The sequence below is a fragment of the Aspergillus caelatus genome (assembly GCF_009193585.1).
Source record: "Aspergillus caelatus strain CBS 763.97 unplaced genomic scaffold BDV27scaffold_86, whole genome shotgun sequence".
NCBI classification, from domain to species: Eukaryota; Fungi; Ascomycota; class Eurotiomycetes; order Eurotiales; family Aspergillaceae; genus Aspergillus; species Aspergillus caelatus.
Window position 1 is genome coordinate 39,864 of NW_022475349.1, and position 19,554 is coordinate 59,417.

Consider the following 19,554-nt stretch of genomic DNA (forward strand, 5'->3'; position numbering starts at 1 on the left):
AATAACTGTTCTCCTCTTTGGGTCGACGAGGAAGAGTGAGTCGGGTAAGGTCAGTTAAACAATGGATCCAGTTAAACAGCTGGTAAGTAACGAAACAAGAAACATGGAACGAGAGCGGGTTCCCTTCCCGGCGTTCCACCAATGCAGCCAGTAATCGTTCTAGAAAAACACACCAAGAAAGAAATTTTGATTATCAGGGTAAGAGTCCGTCGTATGTACGGCGTACGTATGTCCATGCATCTAGGCTCCAGCTACGCTAACCTAATGGGTAACAAGGCATCTACCAGCCGAATCGGCCGTAATTCTGTCCAGGATGAAGTATGGGGGAAAAAAAAATTTTTGAAAAACAAACGAAAATTACCGGCATACCCACTTGGGAGTGGGGTTATGAGTACCAAGCAGTAGTACCTTGCCTATCTTAGTACTATGCAGGCTGCAACAATGGAGTAATTCGATTTACAGCTGGTCAGCCAAAGGTTTTAGTAATCCCGCACTCAGTAACTACGGAGTACTCCGTACGAAGTAGTTAACTCGACTCGTTATCTTGATTCTTCTGTACAATGCAAAAAGATACAAAGTTTTCAATGAAAGAAGGGGGGATGAGAAATATCTCGGTTTGTATACAGTTGATAGAACTACATTCCACTGGAATATCTCAAGAATATAATTTCTGATCCAAATTGACAGCAAAGGGATTGGCAGTGTCCATTTGCAAGATGTCTCGTCGTCAACATGAATGTAATCTATTACTATTCCCGTAAATATCGGTCTAGTATGTGGGTATGTACAAACTATCCAAACAAATCCCCCAACTGTGAGGAGTGTAGTAATAGTATTGTTGTACCAGAGTGGCGCCACCTGTACTGAAGCTGGGAAATATTTCCAAAAGACAGGCCATGTACAGTAGGTACTGTACCTACCTACAGAAAGATCTTGCCCAGGAGAAAATAGAGAAAAACAAACCAATTCTTATTTCCTAACCCTGGAGATCGATGAAAGGTACACTGTGCTCCTGTACATTTAAGGTAGAATAGAAACTCTAATGGACCTGTGGTTGCACGCACTAAGATTCAAGTACAAAGACATCCTTGTCATTGACCTTAATTTCTTCAATGCTGAATGGGAGAGACTTTTTCACCTTGGCCGCGTCATTTGTCTGACACAGCGGGACAACGATACGTCACGTCACATACCACAACAATACTACCACACACTCCCTCTCTGCCTCATCTCACCTGGACTTGACTGGTTTTCCTCCTTAAGGTCAGGAAAGTTGTCAATATAGTTCTTGATCAGAAAAAAAGAAATTGTTTTGAGTGTGTCTCTTACTTCCTATGTTCCTTACTTGGATAATGGGATCTACCCGGTTCAGCCACTCGAAATATGGACGATTCAGCGTTTGAGACACAATCACGGATGCAGATCCTGCCGGTCTCATTGGCCATGCATTGCCCAAGTAGGACTACTTCATTCCAAATATTACATACCATACTGATCCAATATAAGCAAGTTGATATGGAAGTTCTAGCGCTTTCTGGAATTTCCCTTTACTGGGGTTTTTATTATTTCACTTTTAGGGATCTAATCAAAACACTTATTTCGATTGTTTATATCGTGGCATTCCCTGTATCGGGGTTACTTTGAAGGGGGGGGTTGCTTACAGTTACCGTACAAATTTACACTTGCCGTTGATAGGAAGATATGTATAGACAATACAATAGTGACGGATCCTCTCTCGCACCCGCCACCGCACAGGACAACTTGTGGTCCTCAGATGGATTCGGTCAAGTGGAGATGCGACTTCGAAGTAATGGTCTAGAAGGGAGACCACGCGGAATTGCGATGAATTGCTATGTATGAGGTTGATTAATGTGTCATTGACCTTATTATTATGCTTACTCGAATATTCTCGTGTCCTTTCCGGTTTCCTTGCTGTTCTGGCCGTGCCTGGATGGGCTGGACCAGCAGCCGACGATCCATGGAAGGGAGGCTGCGGCTTTAATACGCAGATAACATACATTATGGTGGGCCTTGTGTGGTTTCAGGTCGGCTATCCCGTCTGTAACCCAAGGTCGACCTAACGGTGAGTTCCACGGACAATAAGATATGTAAAATCGCAAAGGACAAATCACACAACACGGAGTACTTCCCACTTGAGATATCCATGGGTACTCCCATCTCGGGTCAAGCGCGGCACGCGTTCGCGAGATACACCTCACGATCGAGCGAAAAAGGCCCCTTCAGTGTCCCAATACATCATACTTACGTGGTCCAACGGCTGGTAGCAATCGATCATGGCCTGGAAATCAAGGCGGGCAGACAAGCAAACCAAACCACCTATCGAATCTCAGAACATGTGACACCAAGAATGAGTGGAAGGAATCGATCCGCGATCTCTCATCAACACAAACGGTCAATCCTTTCTCTTTCAGATCCTCTACACTTGTACCGATCAAAGTGATTGCCGATGCTTATCTTAAGGGACCACTTTGCGAAAACCCGCAATGGAATCTATTCTTGATTGAGCAGTTACCCTGACTCAGTATCTGCCAGTGCTCATTAAATATTTTCTGAAGAATGCGCTATGGCATTTAGATACATGCAATTTCAGAAGCAAGAACAATGGTCGAAACTTTCCGACATGCCTTTCTTTCCCGGTCGCATTGATACTCATCCCCGCTTTAATCAAGAGTCTAGACACATGGCCAGTCAAAAATCACGATGACTCCTGCCGTGGCTGCATACTTATCCTCCATTAACATAGGGGCGTGCTTGAGATATCTACGTATCGTTGGACTTGCCCTGTCCATCGTGGATACCATGGTACGACTAAGATAGGAATCTGTCGCAGACCTCGACCAATAGCATCAGCCAAACGCAACCCGACGAAAGGGATGACGACGCCCGCTCTCTGCATGCCATTTCTGCCCAGTGTACTTCGCACGGGGAAGGTCCTGTCGAAGTGATAAAGAAGCGAAACCCCGCCTTTCAGAAGTCCGTTCTCGCAAGCAGAAGTTTGCCATCTGCGAACCTTCCTCGCAGGTCTCCCGCGCAGATCACACCATCTACTAGCCTTCTCAGAGAAAGTGCAAGCGCGATATTCGCGATCTAATTAGAAAAGGGTCGTCTACAATTCTGACTTTGGTCGACAGATGGCGATCAGTTGTGGCACGGCCACCGCCGTATGGGCCAACTTCGTGGAATACGAGTCATATAGTTCACTGGAATGGAGGGGTTGTCTGTACCTGGAAGCTGTCAACACCGCAGCTTTATCTCTGGCACGGGCAGTAATATGCCGGGCTGCTGCTTTGATATGCTCGGCTTCCACAAACAACCGCATAGGGATACTAGGGATTAGGATAGTATCTCTTCGTCGAAGCTCAGGCCATAATTGCACGAGTGGTCGCCATTCTTGTCGTAAATCAAAAAATCTCTCACTAAACCCTAAACGGTAACGTCTCGTATTTTAAAATGAAAGGGAAACAGAGGAAAAAAAGAAAATACCAATAATGGTGTGGCTGAGGCAATGACAAGAAAAAGTGGGAAAATCGATTAGTCAAATGCCGATCTCCTTACTTTGCATCAAAAATAACCTAAATCATTGCAATTGAACCCACGACACCGGTAGAAAAAGAAGAGAGGTAAACAAAACGCCCCTCCAATAAAAGGACATGAAACAACAACAAAAAAATTCCAACTACCAATCCAGCAAGAGAAGAAAAGAAAACAAATCGAAAAATTCACATCAAAACAGACAAACGAACATTCCCCAATGTCCAAAACAGACTCTGAGAAGGGATTCCTTTTCCCCGATCTCAATCAACAAAAATAGCAGCATGAAGGAAAAAAACAAATAATTACTTATATTTAGGATCATCCCGTGTCCGTGATCCATTATTGTGGGAATTTAATTTAACATTGTTTTTTATTATTTCATTCCTTGGCTGTGGCGTTTCTCATCCAATACAAATACAAATACGACCCATGTAAAGTAAGTACTATGCACATATACATTAAGTACGTACATACACAGTACTCTGTATAGTACATGCAAATCTCCCACCCGCCTATATTTGGTAACCCTCCTTACACCGGTCTCCCAAGCAATCAATCAGTTCAATCCGTGATCTGAGCCAGAAACAAAACCTCAGGATCTAGAATCGACCTTCTAAACCAGACTAAATTGACATAAACCAGATCCCAAAACAAAAGCAAAATACTCAGGCTTTCCCACGTTACAGTAATATAGTTACCACCACTATCATTCTCTCAGAAATATAACACGGGTAGCCAAATTCCAGCCTGTCTAATAATGTCAGCTCTGGTCCAGATATCCACTTAATATAGGGAAAATGGAGACGTGTCATATTGCAACCCGGACATCGCCTAGTACAGCATATACTTACCGTATGGGAAGGATGGAGTAGGTAGTAGGTACTATGTACAAACAAACAGAGACGTTATCCACAGCGTATCCAGTTTTTTTCAATAGGACATAGGCAAGGCTCCTTCGGCACTTGACTCGGGCAACTCCTGTTTCGGATATCGTACCTGATCGTCGTGAGAATAGTGGCTATTTTCTAGCCTTACGGTGTTCGTGTTTCGCTTTGCTACACAGTGAATACCAGTAAATGCCTTAGGAATCAACTGATGATGGTGTCAATTATAGGGGGAAGAGAATTGTATGAAGCTATGAGGCTACAAGGGGGCGGAATGCCACGTCCTAGGTCATTCCTTTTCGTAGATATGGAGACATCTCTTAAAAATATTCCTCTCAGCCGCAATCTGCCGGGTGCCCTGTGCCTGTTGTATCACGGTCCACGACATGGCCCATCAGGGGCTGGATGCGCTGCGTACGCCTGTAGCTAGGAGTACAACGGGGGTAGTAGACATAGCATAACTGCTCCTAGGTATGTAGAAGGCTTTTCGGGAATTAGTTGTATGGTCGCTCAATACTAGTAGCTTTGTTCGTGTGGAGGGACATACCGGAGTATTATTTTTTTAATATGCATCGGTGGTTTAGATGTAGATGTAGATGTAGATGTAGATGCTAATGCTACATATGCGGTAGAACGCATGAGTTTACAGTGACAGTTGCTTTCTGCGTTGGTTGGGTTAGGAATATATTTTTCGATCGCAGAGCGGATGTATGTGTCAAGGATGTAAAGTGCGGTGTAGCGGTCATGTATGCATCGGTGGGAAAGGGAATAAACCATGACTATGACTTATATTCATGTAGGCCAGTCTATGTGTACTGTACTATACTGTGTTCTCGAATTTGTTTGCATGTTGCATTGGATCCTTGATATATATAGTGAACTATCTAAGCTGGCATATTAATTGAATAGTGTTCATACATATATCGAAACCAATAATCACCTTCCCCATATCCAGCGTTAGCCATGGGTGCCGGCAACCCCGAATGAGAAAACCAACACAAAAGTACAAGATATTTAAACCATACTCCCACCTACTGGCAACGGCGCCATCCCTTTTGAACAAGGCCTAGGCTTGTAGTGATGGGGTGTACGATGGTTTACTGTGGGTATAATTTTTCACAGAAAGATGTGTTTATCACGGTAAAGTGCGGGACAACAATGATGGTGAAAGGTTTCAAAGAGGACAGAGAAATGGATACCTCTCTAATTTGGATCTTATTGAACGAGAAGTAAGTACTAGCCTTTCCTTTATCTAAAATCTGTTAAGATGAATCAATAATTTTGACGTAGATATAATTCATCTTGGAAGCAATCCTTAGATGCCCTAACCAAGGAGACACTCAACAAAAGCAGATAACTTCACATGACAATGCTCCCTACAGAATTTCCGACCAATCCTGCCTCCTAATCCAATCATTGACAGTAGGAACTTCGAAACCAACTTCAAGCTACATTAAGTCAGCACCACTCTCAAGGACTAACCTGTCTAAATCATATCACATACCTGGTTTGGATGAACGACAGTAGGGTCATCACGACCCTCATAGCCAAATTCATTCCAGTATCCCCAGTTATCGATAAATTCCCTCTTCAAAATGTCGGGCACACCCTCAATAGACTGCCCTTCCGGCAGAGTAACACACTCAGCAGAAACCCCAAGCACACGACTCCAAGTACGAACAAACTCCTCCGGCGTCATCCACTCCCGATAAGAGATCAAGTTCTTCCCTGGCGGGCACGCAACAAGAGCCTTCACCGCTGGACCAGTGTCCTCATCAGCAGCAGCAATAGGAAGTTTAACGTCTCCCTTCAATCCGCCAACAAATTGATAAACTCCATTCTCAGCCTACAACAAAACCATTAGTAATGGAACCCAGTGGTTACAGTAAGTTCACAACAAACCAACCTTCTTCGGTCTCAAAAACGGACCAAGAAAATTTGACAAATACCATCCAACCTGAACAACACTAGTCTTCTTCCAAAGCTCCGGATACGTCTCCCTCCCATAATCGACCGCGTGTGCCTTGGCTTCAAAGTGCAGCACCCGTGTATACTTACCCTTCGACCACTTCGACGCATCGGACAGACTAGAGAAAACAAGTCTCTCTAACGTCTCTACCTTGGCCGCAGCATCGAAAACATTCTTTCCCTGCTGTAGCTCATGCTCGTATGTCCGTCTGATCTTCGACTGATCTTCAATCTCGCTGTTCTGGGCAATTGTCGCGAATGCGTTCCAGAAATCGGTCACGCCGAAGATGGCGGTTGCTCCTTGGAACGCTGCTTCGAGAGAGGCGGCGTCATCCAGGTCTGCTTGCACAGTTTCAACGCCCTGTGCTTGGAGGGATTAGGCTTTTGCACTGGAGGTATTCCGGGTTAGACTGCGGATTCGCCAGGTAGGGTCTGCGAGGAAGCTCTTGATAACGGATCCGCCTTGGTTGCCGGTGGCACCAAGCACGACGAGGAGTTTAGTAGAGGACATTTTTCAGGAGTTTTGAGCTTCGAGAGATTTTTCTGAGCTGCTGTTCTCCTGTATCCATTGGAGGGCATTGAATCGCCCTTAAGTAGGCTGTTTCATTACTTTTTTTTTTTTTTTTTTTTTGAATTTCTAAGCAACGGGATTTAGTGTCCTTACGCCCGTCGAACGACATCGAACTTGGGTATATTATTAATTATAGTGGACTGCGTTAGGTGCTATGGATGTTTACTAATTGATTCTATACAGATCCTCATAAAAGTAAACGAGGGATGTATGTACGTCCAATCATGTTTTCCTTCCTTTGTAGTCATCCTAATCGCCCACCAACAGGATCAGAACAGCCCCAATCTACTGACCCAGACCAAGCTTATTCTCCTCAAGACCTACAAAGCTACCACATGCTGAAAACACCACATGTGAAGCAACTGATCCCGATCACAGCCTCCTTGGATTCCATACTCCCGGGATTTCCCATTGCCCTAAGCAAACCTCGTAAACACAGTATCGCAACATATCTTGTCAAGATGCTGTGAATCCTCCTATATTGCCAATGCCTCTTCTGTGTGTAAACATTTAGATTGCGTATTAGTAAGGTGGACCTGAAGAGATTGGGGGCGAAAAAAGACTTCCCACCATCTCGGAGATCTACAGGCCAAGGCAATGATGCTCGAAGGGGTACAAAGGAAGGATTAATATTTTAGTGAAGGTATATCGATTGAGGTAGCTTGCTTACCAGAATGCGCTGAATAGGGATGTCCAGGCCATATGGTTATTTCCTTTTAGGAATATAAATTGTGTTGAGGTCATTTGTGTCGGTAGTGACAGGACTGGAAGAAGAGATGGTAGGGAGTGAGTAATGGTCCGTTTCCCTGAGCTTATTGTATATCAATATCATTTGCTGGCGGTGGTTGGATGCCTCCTTCTAGTGGCTGGAGGTGTCTAGGGCCATGAGCTGGAGACCTATCGGGCCTGATACCGTGGGCCAGGACGTGAATTGCATCGTGTCTGGCTCTAATAGAGGGAAATTTAGGTCTATTACGATGCCGAAGCCCTATGCGGGAGCTAGGCTCCAGTTTTCTTGGGCATTGTATGGATTTCGGGGTGGTCTGAGGGACGGGGTATGTGTTCCACTTGCTGGACGGGGAGTAGTGATTGATAGCATGAGGTCGGGAAGTAGCTGCTGGATAGACATACTATTTGAGTAGGTATACCAAAGGGGAGATTATCCAAACTCAGACTGATAAGGGCGGGTTGAATGCGTACATAGTTGGGTTATAATGTTGGATAGGGTGGTTGATTAACAGAAGGCTACATGATCCGATTATCAAGCTTGTAAGCTACATGAAACTCCGTCTTGAATTACCGGCTTAATAGATATGAATCTCCAAGGGCTGATCTGGCTTGGCGGTTTTCTGCTACCGGTGATTAATATTGGCAATACTTTTGTAAATTGACGGCTTTCTTACTATATAGATACTGTCAAACCGAGGCGATGGTTGATTAGTTAGGGCTATGCTCGCGGGCCAATTGGTTCGTCCGACCCACTGAAAATTTGATACCCTGATTGGGCTGATTATTGATCATCGTAGTAGTTGCACCGATTGTCTAAGAACGGATGAGTCTATCACAACTAATTGATGCTAGGGGAACCATAGACAGATAATATAGGGCCTTAAAAGGATAAGCAATGATCATAGCTGCTATACTTCTTGTCGTCGATGCTACCCTTATCTCCATCTTCGTGGTGGAGGTCTATCGGCCAAGGAACAAATGGACCCTTCTGTCAAGGTATGGATTGTATCCATGCCCACTGTGTTCATTGAAACTGACGTTTGCTCATTAGTCCCAGCTTATGGGCCGTTCTATACCAGCTTCGTGGAATTGGATTCATCGCCCCATTCTATTTCATGCCAAGCACGTCCATCCCAACTTTAGCGGAGGGAGCTTCCATATTTCTTCAAAACGATTTCCTCCTTGTGACTGTGTCCAACTTTCTGTGGTGCTGGGTTAGCGTCTGGGGTCTTTACCGAGTCGGAATTTCCAATATATCCCCGTTGTCAGCGTTAGTCGGGCATGCTTGCAGGGTTTGCAGGGATTGGACCCGGTGCAACCGCGGCGGCCATCTGGTTCTGGCGCGAACAGATGATGAGCCAAAGGAAATTCTGTCAGCGCAGCTAAAAGCTTCGCTGTTCTCGCTGTGTCGTCCTAGAGATGGGTATCGAACATGAAAATGTGGGGAAAGGATGGGAATGTTGCTGGTGAACAGACGTGGACAAGAAATAGAAGTTGGCTCTATCGTCTTCCATAGACCTGCTTATTTCGCTGTCCTTGTTAATACATATAGATGCTGTGACCGTTGGTTCTGGACGTAGAACGCTTGTTCAGCATTCACTTGTGTGGTCCCCAAACTAGATTGGTTTCCAACTAACATGCTGCCATATTAGGTTTTCAACATCAGAGCGGCGAAATCCAGCAACGCAACCAAGACAGATACAGAGCCGACTTAGTTCTAGAGCAAAATTAGTAAAGACCCCCACGTGAGCTTATTGTCTGTTCAACATACTATCAATGACGGTGGCCTCGTCCAGGACCATAACCACATTCCTGGAGGTACTCTGGCTATGAATATTTAAATCAGATGACCCAACGATGTTACCACTTGGGAGTAACAATTCAGGCCTCACGCTTGGATTGCTATTAGTACGAGATGAATAAGTAACCGAGGCTCGGTAGCTCTCCTCAGTTTTGATGCCCTGCTCCATCAAGAACCCTTCCATATCCTTGATATCAAACCAGTCGTCATCACTGGGAATCGCCAGCACGCCATTCGTTTCACGAAAGAGAAGAAGGTTCGGAGAACGAGAGTCCTGCCCCGCGGAAGGGAAATGCGTCCCCGCTCCACCGAGACTAATAAAAGGAAACCGACGGTCATGTACGGGATTACATGGTTTCATCTGGAGTACCCGCTCAAAATAGAGTCGGATTTGCTCTCGTGAGACCGTTTGCAACACCAGCCCAAATTGCGGCTGCATCTCCTCGTCGGTCACTGTGTCGTTGCACACCAGCCGATACCCATTTTCTGCGCAGGTACGGTAGAGATTCTCTGTGAATGTTGAAGTCGTGTATTGTATGGCGTGGTCCTCACGGTCTACAGAAGATGTCTCACGAATGTAAGCGTTAGGCTCATGAGCCGTAGATGCAACCGGCGGCAAAATGCCGTTAGACGAGCCCAAAAAGCGACGCCAAAAATCAGACGAGAGCGCCTTCTCTTTCGTCCATGTTGGGGCACTAGTAGTTTCTTTATTGACCTGGCAAGGGTCCGAGGACGACGGTCTGTCGCTGGACCTTTGTTGGGGTTCCTGACTTTGGGTAGTAGTTGAACTGCGTTCCTTGCCTTCATTGGGCGATGCATGAGAGTCGGCCCTTTCTAATTGGAAGCAGATCTCATTTTGGAAAAGCTTCACAGCCTGGAGCAGCTGAGCATGGGACATTTGAGCACTTGGCTTGATAACTTGAGCGTCGAATGAGTCCATGATCTGATTAAGTTGTCCAAATGCATCTTCCAGTCTAGCAACCCGAGATTTTAACGAGGCAAGTAGCGACTGTTGTCGGGACCGATACGCCCGTTGGGCTTCTCGAAGCTGCGTCCGTCGTACCTACGCCAACTATGAGAAAGGGGCCAAGAAGCGAGAACTATACCGCTCACCGTGTCCGGAGCCACGGTCGGCACTTTACGAGGCCGGCCTCTGTTTCTCGATGACTCTCCCTCAGCGGTGGACATTTCTGTCGATAGCCCCTTGGAAGCTTCTGTCTGTCCGTAATTGACGATTCTGGTTGGTTGGTTCGTCGTCGTTTGACGCGCTTGGGTTGAAACTTTCGCCCTCAAAGTCGACCGAGGGCTTGGCAGTCTAGATTTATCGATCAGTAATCAATCTATGCACGTGTCTACACCACCCTTACTTAATACGATGAATTATAGGAAGACTGCCACCACAAGGGAGATGATGACACTGGGCTTCAGTGTGCTCTACAAAAACTCATGATATAGGATCTGTGTGGAGAATAGCTTCGCTCAGAAAAATGTGATATGGGCTCAAAATCTCATATTTGTTTTCATAGGTCATGTCTCGTGGGTCTCCTTGAAGGCAGAGTAACAATATCTAAATACTTGTTCCAGCAAATTTAGAGTAGTGTCTGTCGTGTCGTTTAATCATGATAGCTGTAAGTCAAGGAAATTCAACGCAATGCTTGCTATTTTATAACAAGCCCGCCAGGAGATCAGATAAGTATATCACCACCTTCCCGAGCGAGGTCTCCCACGTCTGTCATCAACCAGCTCACGTTGCTTCATCCGTCGCTCTTCACGAGGCCGGAAGGGGGGAGACATCGGTCTGTCCAACATCAATGGCGGTTCCCCTGGCATTGCCGCTGGTGGTGGTGGAGGCGCTGGGGGAGGCATGGAGCTCCTTTCACGATGAATCTCTTGGATTCGTCGACGACGTGCGCGGCGGATGTCTTCCGACAAGTCAACTAGAGCAGAAACATCTTCCTGTTCGAAGCTATTAATAGTAAGCTTTATAGTGGGAGATACATTCACTCACGAATTGAAGGTATGAAAACACGTAATAGGACGATACTGTCTCCTCGTATTCAAACCCAGATCGTTCAATTGCTTCCTTCACTACAAGGTCCTTGGTGATCTCTGTCCAAAGCCCATTTCGTTGATCTTTCATACCAATGTATCGCCGGCCTACTTTGCCCCGTGCAAAATCTGGGTCGCTTTCCGAATGTCTTTCTTCACTTACAGTAAACTTGGGCTTTTTGTCCTTAACGGCTGGCTCTCTGGGTCCGTGAGAAATTTCATCTAGCAATGCCTCCCGCTCTGTCTTGGGGGCTGCAGAAATAATTGCCCAATCGTCTCCGGCCATTTTAGGAGTGGTTTCTCGTAAAGACCTCTCAAGCTCACGAGGTCCGCCATAGACCTCTTCCAGTACTTCATGCTCATCGAACATTCCTGGCATTACTTCATGGATGGATATTTCCTTCTCACGTTCGATAGACTTCGGTCGAGATTGGGGAATCGGATATTCTTCCTGCCTCTGCCGAAGAAAAGGCTCTGGAGGTGGGCCGCGTGCTATATTAGGAAGCTCTGATCCACCACGTTCTTCAACGACTATCTCTCCATGAGATGCCGGTCTCAACTCTTTCCTCTTGGGCTTTTCAAAACTGACTTCGGGACTAGGTGCACGGGGCGGACGAGGTGGTCGGGAGAGATCATAATCTAACAGTAGGTCAACAATCATGCTACCGTCTGTGTCAGGCAGCAAGCTCACCTTCTGGGTCGTGTACATGTCGCTTCGCTGGGCTTCGGCGTATAGGCGCCTGAACGAGAGAAACATCCGCAGAGTCTTCTGATTCCGGGGATGACGTGCTGTCTTCGTCTTCATGGAGGTCAGCTTTTCTTGGAGGTCGTCGCCGCCTGTTTCTCCGAACTAAAATATCATCTTCTTCCTCTTCATAATCATCCTCCTCTACGTCTGTGTTAGGGCTAGACTCAGGCCGTAGCCGTGGCGCTGCATGATAGTGAGGGCCACTGCGGGTTTTTCTGTATTCGTGCTTCATTTCATCGACACTAGGCGGTAACTCCCGTTCATATTCCGAACGACGGCTTCTAGGTTTCGAGAGCTCATCGCGTACGTCGCCGCGCCGCGCCGCGGAACGTCTCTTCGGGATGATAGGAACTTCGTCTTCGGACTCGCTTCCCGTCATCCTCCTTGTCAACTCTTCATCTTGGGAGACATATTCTTCTTCCTCCACGACTTCTCTTCGAGGTGGTCGACGACGTTTGAAAGTGTCATCCCTAACCTTCCGGAGCTCTCTCGATGTCTCACGAGTGGGTTCGCGGATCAATTCAGGCCCTGCATTGTCTCGAACGCGAAGACGATCAAACTCCTCGACTAGTGGGGGACTGGGAGCTCGAGGTTGTTCGTAGAGTGCATCCTCCTTGTAATGGCGTCCGCCTCGCGGTCGATGTTGGTGTTTACGATGATAATGGTCCCGTTCAACTTCGTACATGTCCTCGTCGTACTCACGGGCACGATATCGCCGGGGCATGGTGTAACCCAATAATCGAATAGCAAATAAGACGAATTACCCAATTTGACCGTAACAAAAAATTAGAAGTGGAGCTAATTGGTCTTTATCGGGTGCCTTCATTGGACATTTCTGCTACACCCGTCCTGTGAGGGGCACCTCGTGCAGAGTGATAAAATGATTGTAGACACTCGGAATCCTCTGCTGATTCTCACAAAATAGAGGTGCCCTGATATTGGGTATAGGGAAATAATCCGTGAGACACGTGCACTGTTATGGTAGGCGAGAGCGAAATCGCTGAAACGTCAAATCACAATGGCTGTCTGTTGGAATTGAAATTCAACCCCGCGGCTGAGTTTGCTGATGTCACCGCTGCACAACGGGACCCAAAATGGGCCAAACCACCCAATAGCTTCGCTTATTGCTCTTTTAGGTTACTATACATCTTCATTTCCAACCCGTTATGATCGTCTGCTAGCTCGTCAAGTTCGAAAAAGCCTAAATCCGATAACTACATTAAGTCCTTTCACTTTTTTTCTCCCGTAAGTTAAGATTGACGCTCGAACCATGGTTGAGGTTATGGCTTAGCCAAGAACTCCAATATTCTGAATCTGCTGGCTTCTTGTTCCCTTGATTGGTGTGACATGCTCGAGGGATCTACGACGAATTTCCTCGGGGGCTTATGAAAGATGCAGCAGCTTTCTTGAAGCATTACGCATAGCTTACAATGCAATATTGCACGATGAGGTCCGTTGAGATCAGCAAGAGGGGGAGGAAAGAAGGCGACGGGTCTTCGTTTCTCCGAATGCATATAAACATCAAAAGGAACATCTCCTCTATTGGGTTTGCTTGAAGGGACTAAAGTCGTTCCTTTGTCCCGATCGGCTTGGGTGTTTGATTACCGTGACTATTTCAAGTCCAACGGTACTATCAGAAAGCGAGACGCGTCTGCCCTTTCTCAGGCTTGCCCCGGCTATTACGACCTGGTCTGCCACGGGTGCTGGAAGATCCCGTGCTATAGGACGGACGTGTTGTCTGCTGGGGTTTCATGGCTTCTCGTCTTTCTTGTCTTTCTAGTTCCTTGGCAAAATGCCAGTCATCGTGTTCATCTCTTTCAGCTTCCGGCAGCGGTTTTTCGCACCGTCTACATGTATAGAATCCCAATCCAACTTCTGTAATATCAGGATTGCATGAGGCCTCAGACAGAAGTATGTTCTCGTTACTCTCTTCCAGGCTCGGCGCTGGTGTCTCCGACACAGCCTCGCCTGGCTGAGGCTTCGTGTTGACCCCGGGAGACTGGTTGAAGAAGCGTTTTATACCATCGTCTTCGACTTTCCTCCGTTTCTCGCTCGGTTGTAACGTTTCCGGCAAGTGATCCGTAAGACGGCCCTTCGCTGGGTGGCCGATACTTCTGGCCTGGTCTTCCCGGAGTAGAAAAGAATCTATTGCTTTGTGATTGCCAATTCCATCCTCGAACCCACCGACACTCATTGACAAGTTTGCACAAGGCCAGGCGCGTCCGTCACCGACGACCTGTCGAAGCAATGTTCTCCCGAGATCGAACAGTAATGTCTCGTCGATAGGTGTTGACCCAGGTATGGGGCTTTGACGAGAGCGAACTTGTGCCCCTTGTCTATGATGCAAGGCGATGGTTTTCGGACGGCGTCGATGCTCAAGCACACCATCTTCCACGAGACGGCCATAGATGTCAGCAGCAAAGATCCGCAACCATCTTTCCGCCTGCTCGACGGAGTTGATACTCGGTCTGAAAGACTTGGCGGAGAGCATGGACTTGATTTGTGTCCTAGGGTTCACTTCACTCTTATCCTCGCCGCGGATGATTCCAAAGAGCCAATTAGCAGTATCATCATCCAGCTTGGCCCGGAACTGCTCCAACGTAACCTGTAAAAGATCGCTAACTTGTTCCGTCCCAAACAGAGCTGTGACCTGATCGCCCAGCTTACCCCCGAGCATTCGTATCTTGGTGAACTTGAAACCCCCAAGGAAGTTCTGGATAGCGCGATTGCGTACAATGGTCTGTTTGTTTGGTTTGTTGCTGGAACTCCCCAACTTTGCCATCATCTTGTTCTTCGCTATACCTGCGGAGCACGTATAACTCAGCCTATCCCAGACCGCTGTGCGAACCGTTCGGACAATCTCTGACCCAATAAGCATCACAACATCATCCCAATCAGGATCATCCACTTCCGTCTCGTTCTCGTCTAGGTCCACTAGACAATCGCCCCGGTTCCATTCCAGTGCCGTTGTAGGGGGGCAAGGTAGCGACGCGACACGATCATCGCCATCTGGCCCATTTCGCAATTCTGGATACTGTCGAAGTAGAACACCATAGACCAGCGGGGACAGATCGATGAAAACTTCGTCGACGCTAGCTTTCTCAACGCTAGCTTTTTGTATCTGAGCGTGTGGTCCCAGCCCCCGTTCCTCATCAACCAGGTCCGTATACCATCTCGACAATTCCTCCTTCATCGTTTTCAGGATCTTGCGCGATTCCGCCCGATACGGATCCAAACACACTTTATCCGTATTCATACGCTTGTAAGAATCCTCCCTGTACGCCCATTTTCCACCCTCGCCTTCTCTAAACGTCGCAACATGCTGTAGAACAATCTCCGGACATAGCTTTCGGGCTTCCTTCGCGGAAATCATCCTTGTTATCCCGAACGCCCGAGCAGGATAGTTGATCGCGATCAGCGAGTCCCACTGGCGTACAGCGAGGGGTATCTCACGCGGCGTCTGAAGACGCACCATCTCACATTGTGCGTAGAATGCATCCAGATCAATATGGGCAATTACTCGGAGCGGAGAGGCTGTCGAACTCTGGCGAAGGAGCTGCAGTTGGCGGTAGGTGTACCGGGAATAGTTCTTCACGGGGTGGGTCGGGGAGGAGGGAGATGCGACGAACGGATCTGGGGACGAGCGCGACATGTCGATCTCGATGATTCTAGCGTCATGCTGGCTTTACGGATGAAACGTGAAAATTTGGAGCTGTGGCATCCCGGTTTGTGAACGCTTGCAGTCTCTGCTCTAAGAACCATACTTTATGTCGAGAGTAAAGATCATCGCCTAGACTCGGACTCATCCGCCGATCGCATGGGTAGCCAATTGGGAGCTACTGATTAATACCAATTTGGCTTAGTGTTCCATTCGGCATGGCCCACACAAGGTATCCCATCCCTTGTTCTTTATGTTCATCAACGACCTCCAGAGTATATGTTCATAGTCAAAGTGACGGTATCTCGGTAGAGAGGAACACTAGACTCGATATTAACTGATCTCCATCATTGCTCGGACTGGGCTAAGCTCCTCTCAATTGAATTCAAGTTCGACCTAGAACGGACGCCTGGAGAAATTTTGCAGGACCTATGATATATATATTTCCTAGTACTAACCTCCAAGAGTGAAGCTTGGGCTCTAGCAAAACCATACACCATACTACACCCGAATTTTTAATACTTCGGGATGATAACATGAAGAGCATATTCACTACTCTAGAGCAATACCTTAGGCACTATTTCGTGAAATTAGTGCTCGTGTCGTACAATCTGTTCACGTTCAGGTGTGCTATATGGTTTCTTATATTTTTCTTCTCCTTTCCGTTCTTTTTCTTTTCTTTTCTTTTTTTTGCCCATAAATGATGAAAATTGACGAGTTCATCAAGTGTCAGCTTGCAAAAGTTCGCAGTTTGATGCCCAGTGTGTTTAAGGCCTCTGCGCTCTTGTTTGTTTCATCGTCTACAATCCAATATGACAGATTTGAGATAATCCGGCAAGGCTTTAAATGTGTGGAAAAACAAAAAATGTCACGAATAGGATGGACAGCAGCTCTTGAAACCGGACATTCAGGCACCTAATCGAAATCTCGATCAGAAGGAACATGCGCTTTCTTGTCGTGGAAAGGCTTCGAGGTTACAGTGGCATCGGGCAATCCAGGTTAACGTGTCAATTATATGGTCTTGTGCATAGGTGGAGATCTGTCGCTCCTCTTCAAATGTCTAAAGGTTCATATCGTGTTTGAGTATCTTGATCCCGAGACAATTAAAGAAGACTACGGAGGCGAATTTGGGCTTAAAGACTGACTGCCCGTACTATATCCGACAAACACGATAGCCCTTGAGGTCCATCTCGTTTCGCGAGAAGGTATAAAATGGTGTCACTTGGCCATGTTCACATAAGGTTCCGTCCGTCCTGTCCATGTGACTCGAAGCTGCTGCAACGTGGTTGAAGGGGTGGCATATCAAGCCCGGCAATGCAACAGATCAGTTGACTCTGAAAACAGTCCATGGAGTTAAAATAGTAAAAGTGATGATAACGACGAAAAGTTGACTACTAGTCGAGAGGCTGATTTACTTGGATTTGCCATCACGAGTACGTCTGGAATTTGATCTGACGGGGGCGCAATGATATCATAACGCATGGGTACCAGTAACTTTCAATTCATTAACACTAGGCCCTTTCTCGAGACAGAGGGAGCACTCCGTATGTACCATGATAGCCAGTCCACGGAAAGTCAATCGTATATTCCGAAATGAGAAAAGACTTTCGGGGCATCCGCGGTCTCTAATCTATTATCGAGTCAGTTCGAGACTTTCTAATGGTCTCAGTCTAGAATTCGTGTTCTGCGAACTATATCAGCTAGCACTGCAGGTGGCAGCGGTAGCCTCTCCTCATCTATCCTCAGGTTGATGATCTCCCGGTGAGGCAAGATGGAAGGCACTCAATGAATGGAATACTGTACATATCAGCGCCATTCGGATCTAGGTACCTGCTCCCCAGCCAAGGCAACTAGTTTAGGTGCAGCTATTGTACCGAGGCGCCCCCGTGTAGCAGCGGAAGGACACCTGGACAGATGCCATTCGGGCATCAGCGGATAGGATCCACCCTCTGGGACTCACCGCTGCATATAACGTCGCGATGGATCAGGGAATCAGCATGTGAGGTTTAAGGGGATAACGTGATCCCCAGGAGGGCCTGATTTGACTCGTCTAGAAGATCTTCGACTAGATTTTGAAAGTTCGACGAATTACCTCAATCTTGACGGTTATAGGTGAGGCCTTGATCCAGTCCCCACACCCTAATGAAGGGGGAGGAGAGGGGAGAGCCCTCGAGGGATGGAAGGCTGGGCTTCCGATCAGACGGGTAGTACTCCAAGTCGCCAACCTGCAGAAGCAGGCGGTGGCGGGATTGTCGAGGAGAGGGAGAGAGGAGCCGATCATGCAGCTGGCCAGAAATGGCTATAGGACTGGTCATGGTACCAGTAACCACAAGCAATGGTGGTGTGTGAATAATAGCCCACCTCGTTAGTGAAGCAAGGCTGGCTTCACTATCTTGGTTAATTGTTGATAATTTCGAGAATCTACTCATTAGTCACCTTTCTCCATACGTTGAACCAGAAAAAGACTGGAATCCTCCACTCCGGGTAGCGGGTCGGGCGGGCTCGAGCCTTGGATCGAGAAATGGTTTTACAGCGGAGCGGTTGACAGGGCCAGTATGGAGAAGAGAGTGGATGAACTAGTTCGTAGTACGCACTGTAGTGTCAGCGTAGTATGCCTTAGTGTCAGCGGTCAGAACGAATGAGTGCCCAAAGCCCGCCACGCATTCCTGCCCAACAACATCATCGATTCTTTTTCTGACTGGCTGACAGCATTTTCGGCAACAGCAAACCTTGACTGGTCGCTCAGGTACATGGATTGGACGCCCAGGGTTTGGTTTTTTAGGCGCCTTTCGTGTCAGTCACAATGAGCTTTGAGTGGCAAGTCCACCGAAACACTGTCTTTCAGGATCTACAAAGTAAGTTTGATGGTGATGTTGCAGCCTGCAGAAGAGAAGAACGGATTTAAGTAATAAAAAAAAGAAAAGAAAGAAAAGAAGAGTTATATGCTTTGTGTCACTCAATAATAAGATGAGAATATACCCCGTTCTTCCATGGCAAGAAATCATTGACTTCTGGAAGTTATTGAAGTAGTATTCGTAGGATAGTACTCGGTAGTACCACTGCTTTCCTTGCTGCGTACGGCTTCTGCTGTCTTACTTGACCTGTTAGTATTGAAAGTCACGGAAGTAGACACCGCCTCTGGATTGGTTCAGTTTATGAATTTTCATGTTTCTTTTCTTTTTTTTTTTATGATTTCGAGTGTGATTAATTCCTTTTGCCTCACCATTTCAAAATGAAGCAATAGATCGTGTCATTGCGTGGTGGAGAGAAAAGAGAGACAAGAAACAAGTGGGTGAGGCTGGCGCAGGCTGAGAAAAGTATTCTTGACGGATGGTCTTCCTTTCAGCTTACCACTTACCCATGGTTCCATCGATGGGTCCAAAATTCCGATGAAATGGAAAGCGTACTGATCCAGTAGGTAAACAACAGATTCATTACTACTAGTATAGGATCACCGTTGGAGGGTTAATCATTGCGCGTTCAGAATTGTAAATACAAGAGAACACCAGAAGAATAGTATTTAATAAAAAAGATAGCAATAAAACTTTACTCCTGAGAAACTCTTCCATTTGAACCTATTTTAATCTGGAT

At 46.8% G+C, this 19,554-nt stretch overlaps 4 protein-coding genes across 4 annotated transcripts; all 4 read right to left on the bottom strand.

The window, feature by feature from the left end:
- Positions 1-5,815: 5,815 nt before the first annotated feature.
- BDV27DRAFT_157713 (NmrA/HSCARG family protein) lies at positions 5,816-6,918 on the bottom strand (the record flags this gene model as incomplete). The annotated part of the gene is made up of 4 exons (XM_032072559.1): positions 5,816-5,887; positions 5,944-6,285; positions 6,346-6,746; positions 6,798-6,918. 4 exons carry the CDS (start codon positions 6,916-6,918, stop codon positions 5,816-5,818), a joined length of 936 nt encoding a protein of 311 aa, XP_031927650.1.
- A 2,315-nt stretch (positions 6,919-9,233) lies between these two features.
- On the bottom strand, positions 9,234-10,749 carry BDV27DRAFT_112535 (bZIP transcription factor). Its single transcript, XM_032064571.1, has 3 exons — positions 10,622-10,749; positions 9,479-10,571; positions 9,234-9,424 (listed from the first exon to the last, which is right to left on the bottom strand). The coding sequence occupies exons 1-3, from the start codon at positions 10,694-10,696 to the stop codon at positions 9,324-9,326; spliced, it is 1,269 nt and encodes a 422-aa protein (XP_031927651.1). The 5' UTR covers positions 10,697-10,749; the 3' UTR covers positions 9,234-9,323.
- A 404-nt stretch (positions 10,750-11,153) lies between these two features.
- Positions 11,154-13,156, bottom strand: BDV27DRAFT_112543 (uncharacterized protein). The gene is made up of 3 exons (XM_032064573.1): positions 12,249-13,156; positions 11,517-12,196; positions 11,154-11,464 (listed from the first exon to the last, which is right to left on the bottom strand). The coding sequence occupies exons 1-3, from the start codon at positions 13,027-13,029 to the stop codon at positions 11,207-11,209; spliced, it is 1,719 nt and encodes a 572-aa protein (XP_031927652.1). The 5' UTR covers positions 13,030-13,156; the 3' UTR covers positions 11,154-11,206.
- A 550-nt stretch (positions 13,157-13,706) lies between these two features.
- Positions 13,707-15,986, bottom strand: BDV27DRAFT_112541 (DNA-directed DNA polymerase eta). The gene has a single exon (XM_032064572.1). It carries the CDS (start codon positions 15,955-15,957, stop codon positions 13,939-13,941), a length of 2,019 nt encoding a protein of 672 aa, XP_031927653.1. The 5' UTR covers positions 15,958-15,986; the 3' UTR covers positions 13,707-13,938.
- Between the last annotated feature and the right edge of the window lie 3,568 nt (positions 15,987-19,554).

Coding starts and splice junctions, on each gene's coding strand:
- BDV27DRAFT_112535 (XM_032064571.1), bottom strand. CDS start 10,696: ATGTCCACCGCTGAGGGAGAGTCATCGAGAAACAGAGGCCGGCCTCGT. Junction 10,572..10,621: donor CGACCGTGGCTCCGGACACG/GTGAGCGGTATA, acceptor TAGTTGGCGTAG/GTACGACGGACGCAGCTTCG. Junction 9,425..9,478: donor CGAGGCCACCGTCATTGATA/GTATGTTGAACA, acceptor ATTTTGCTCTAG/AACTAAGTCGGCTCTGTATC.
- BDV27DRAFT_112543 (XM_032064573.1), bottom strand. CDS start 13,029: ATGCCCCGGCGATATCGTGCCCGTGAGTACGACGAGGACATGTACGAA. Junction 12,197..12,248: donor ACATGTACACGACCCAGAAG/GTGAGCTTGCTG, acceptor ACCTACTGTTAG/ATTATGATCTCTCCCGACCA. Junction 11,465..11,516: donor TGTTTTCATACCTTCAATTC/GTGAGTGAATGT, acceptor AGCTTCGAACAG/GAAGATGTTTCTGCTCTAGT.
- BDV27DRAFT_112541 (XM_032064572.1), bottom strand. CDS start 15,957: ATGTCGCGCTCGTCCCCAGATCCGTTCGTCGCATCTCCCTCCTCCCCG.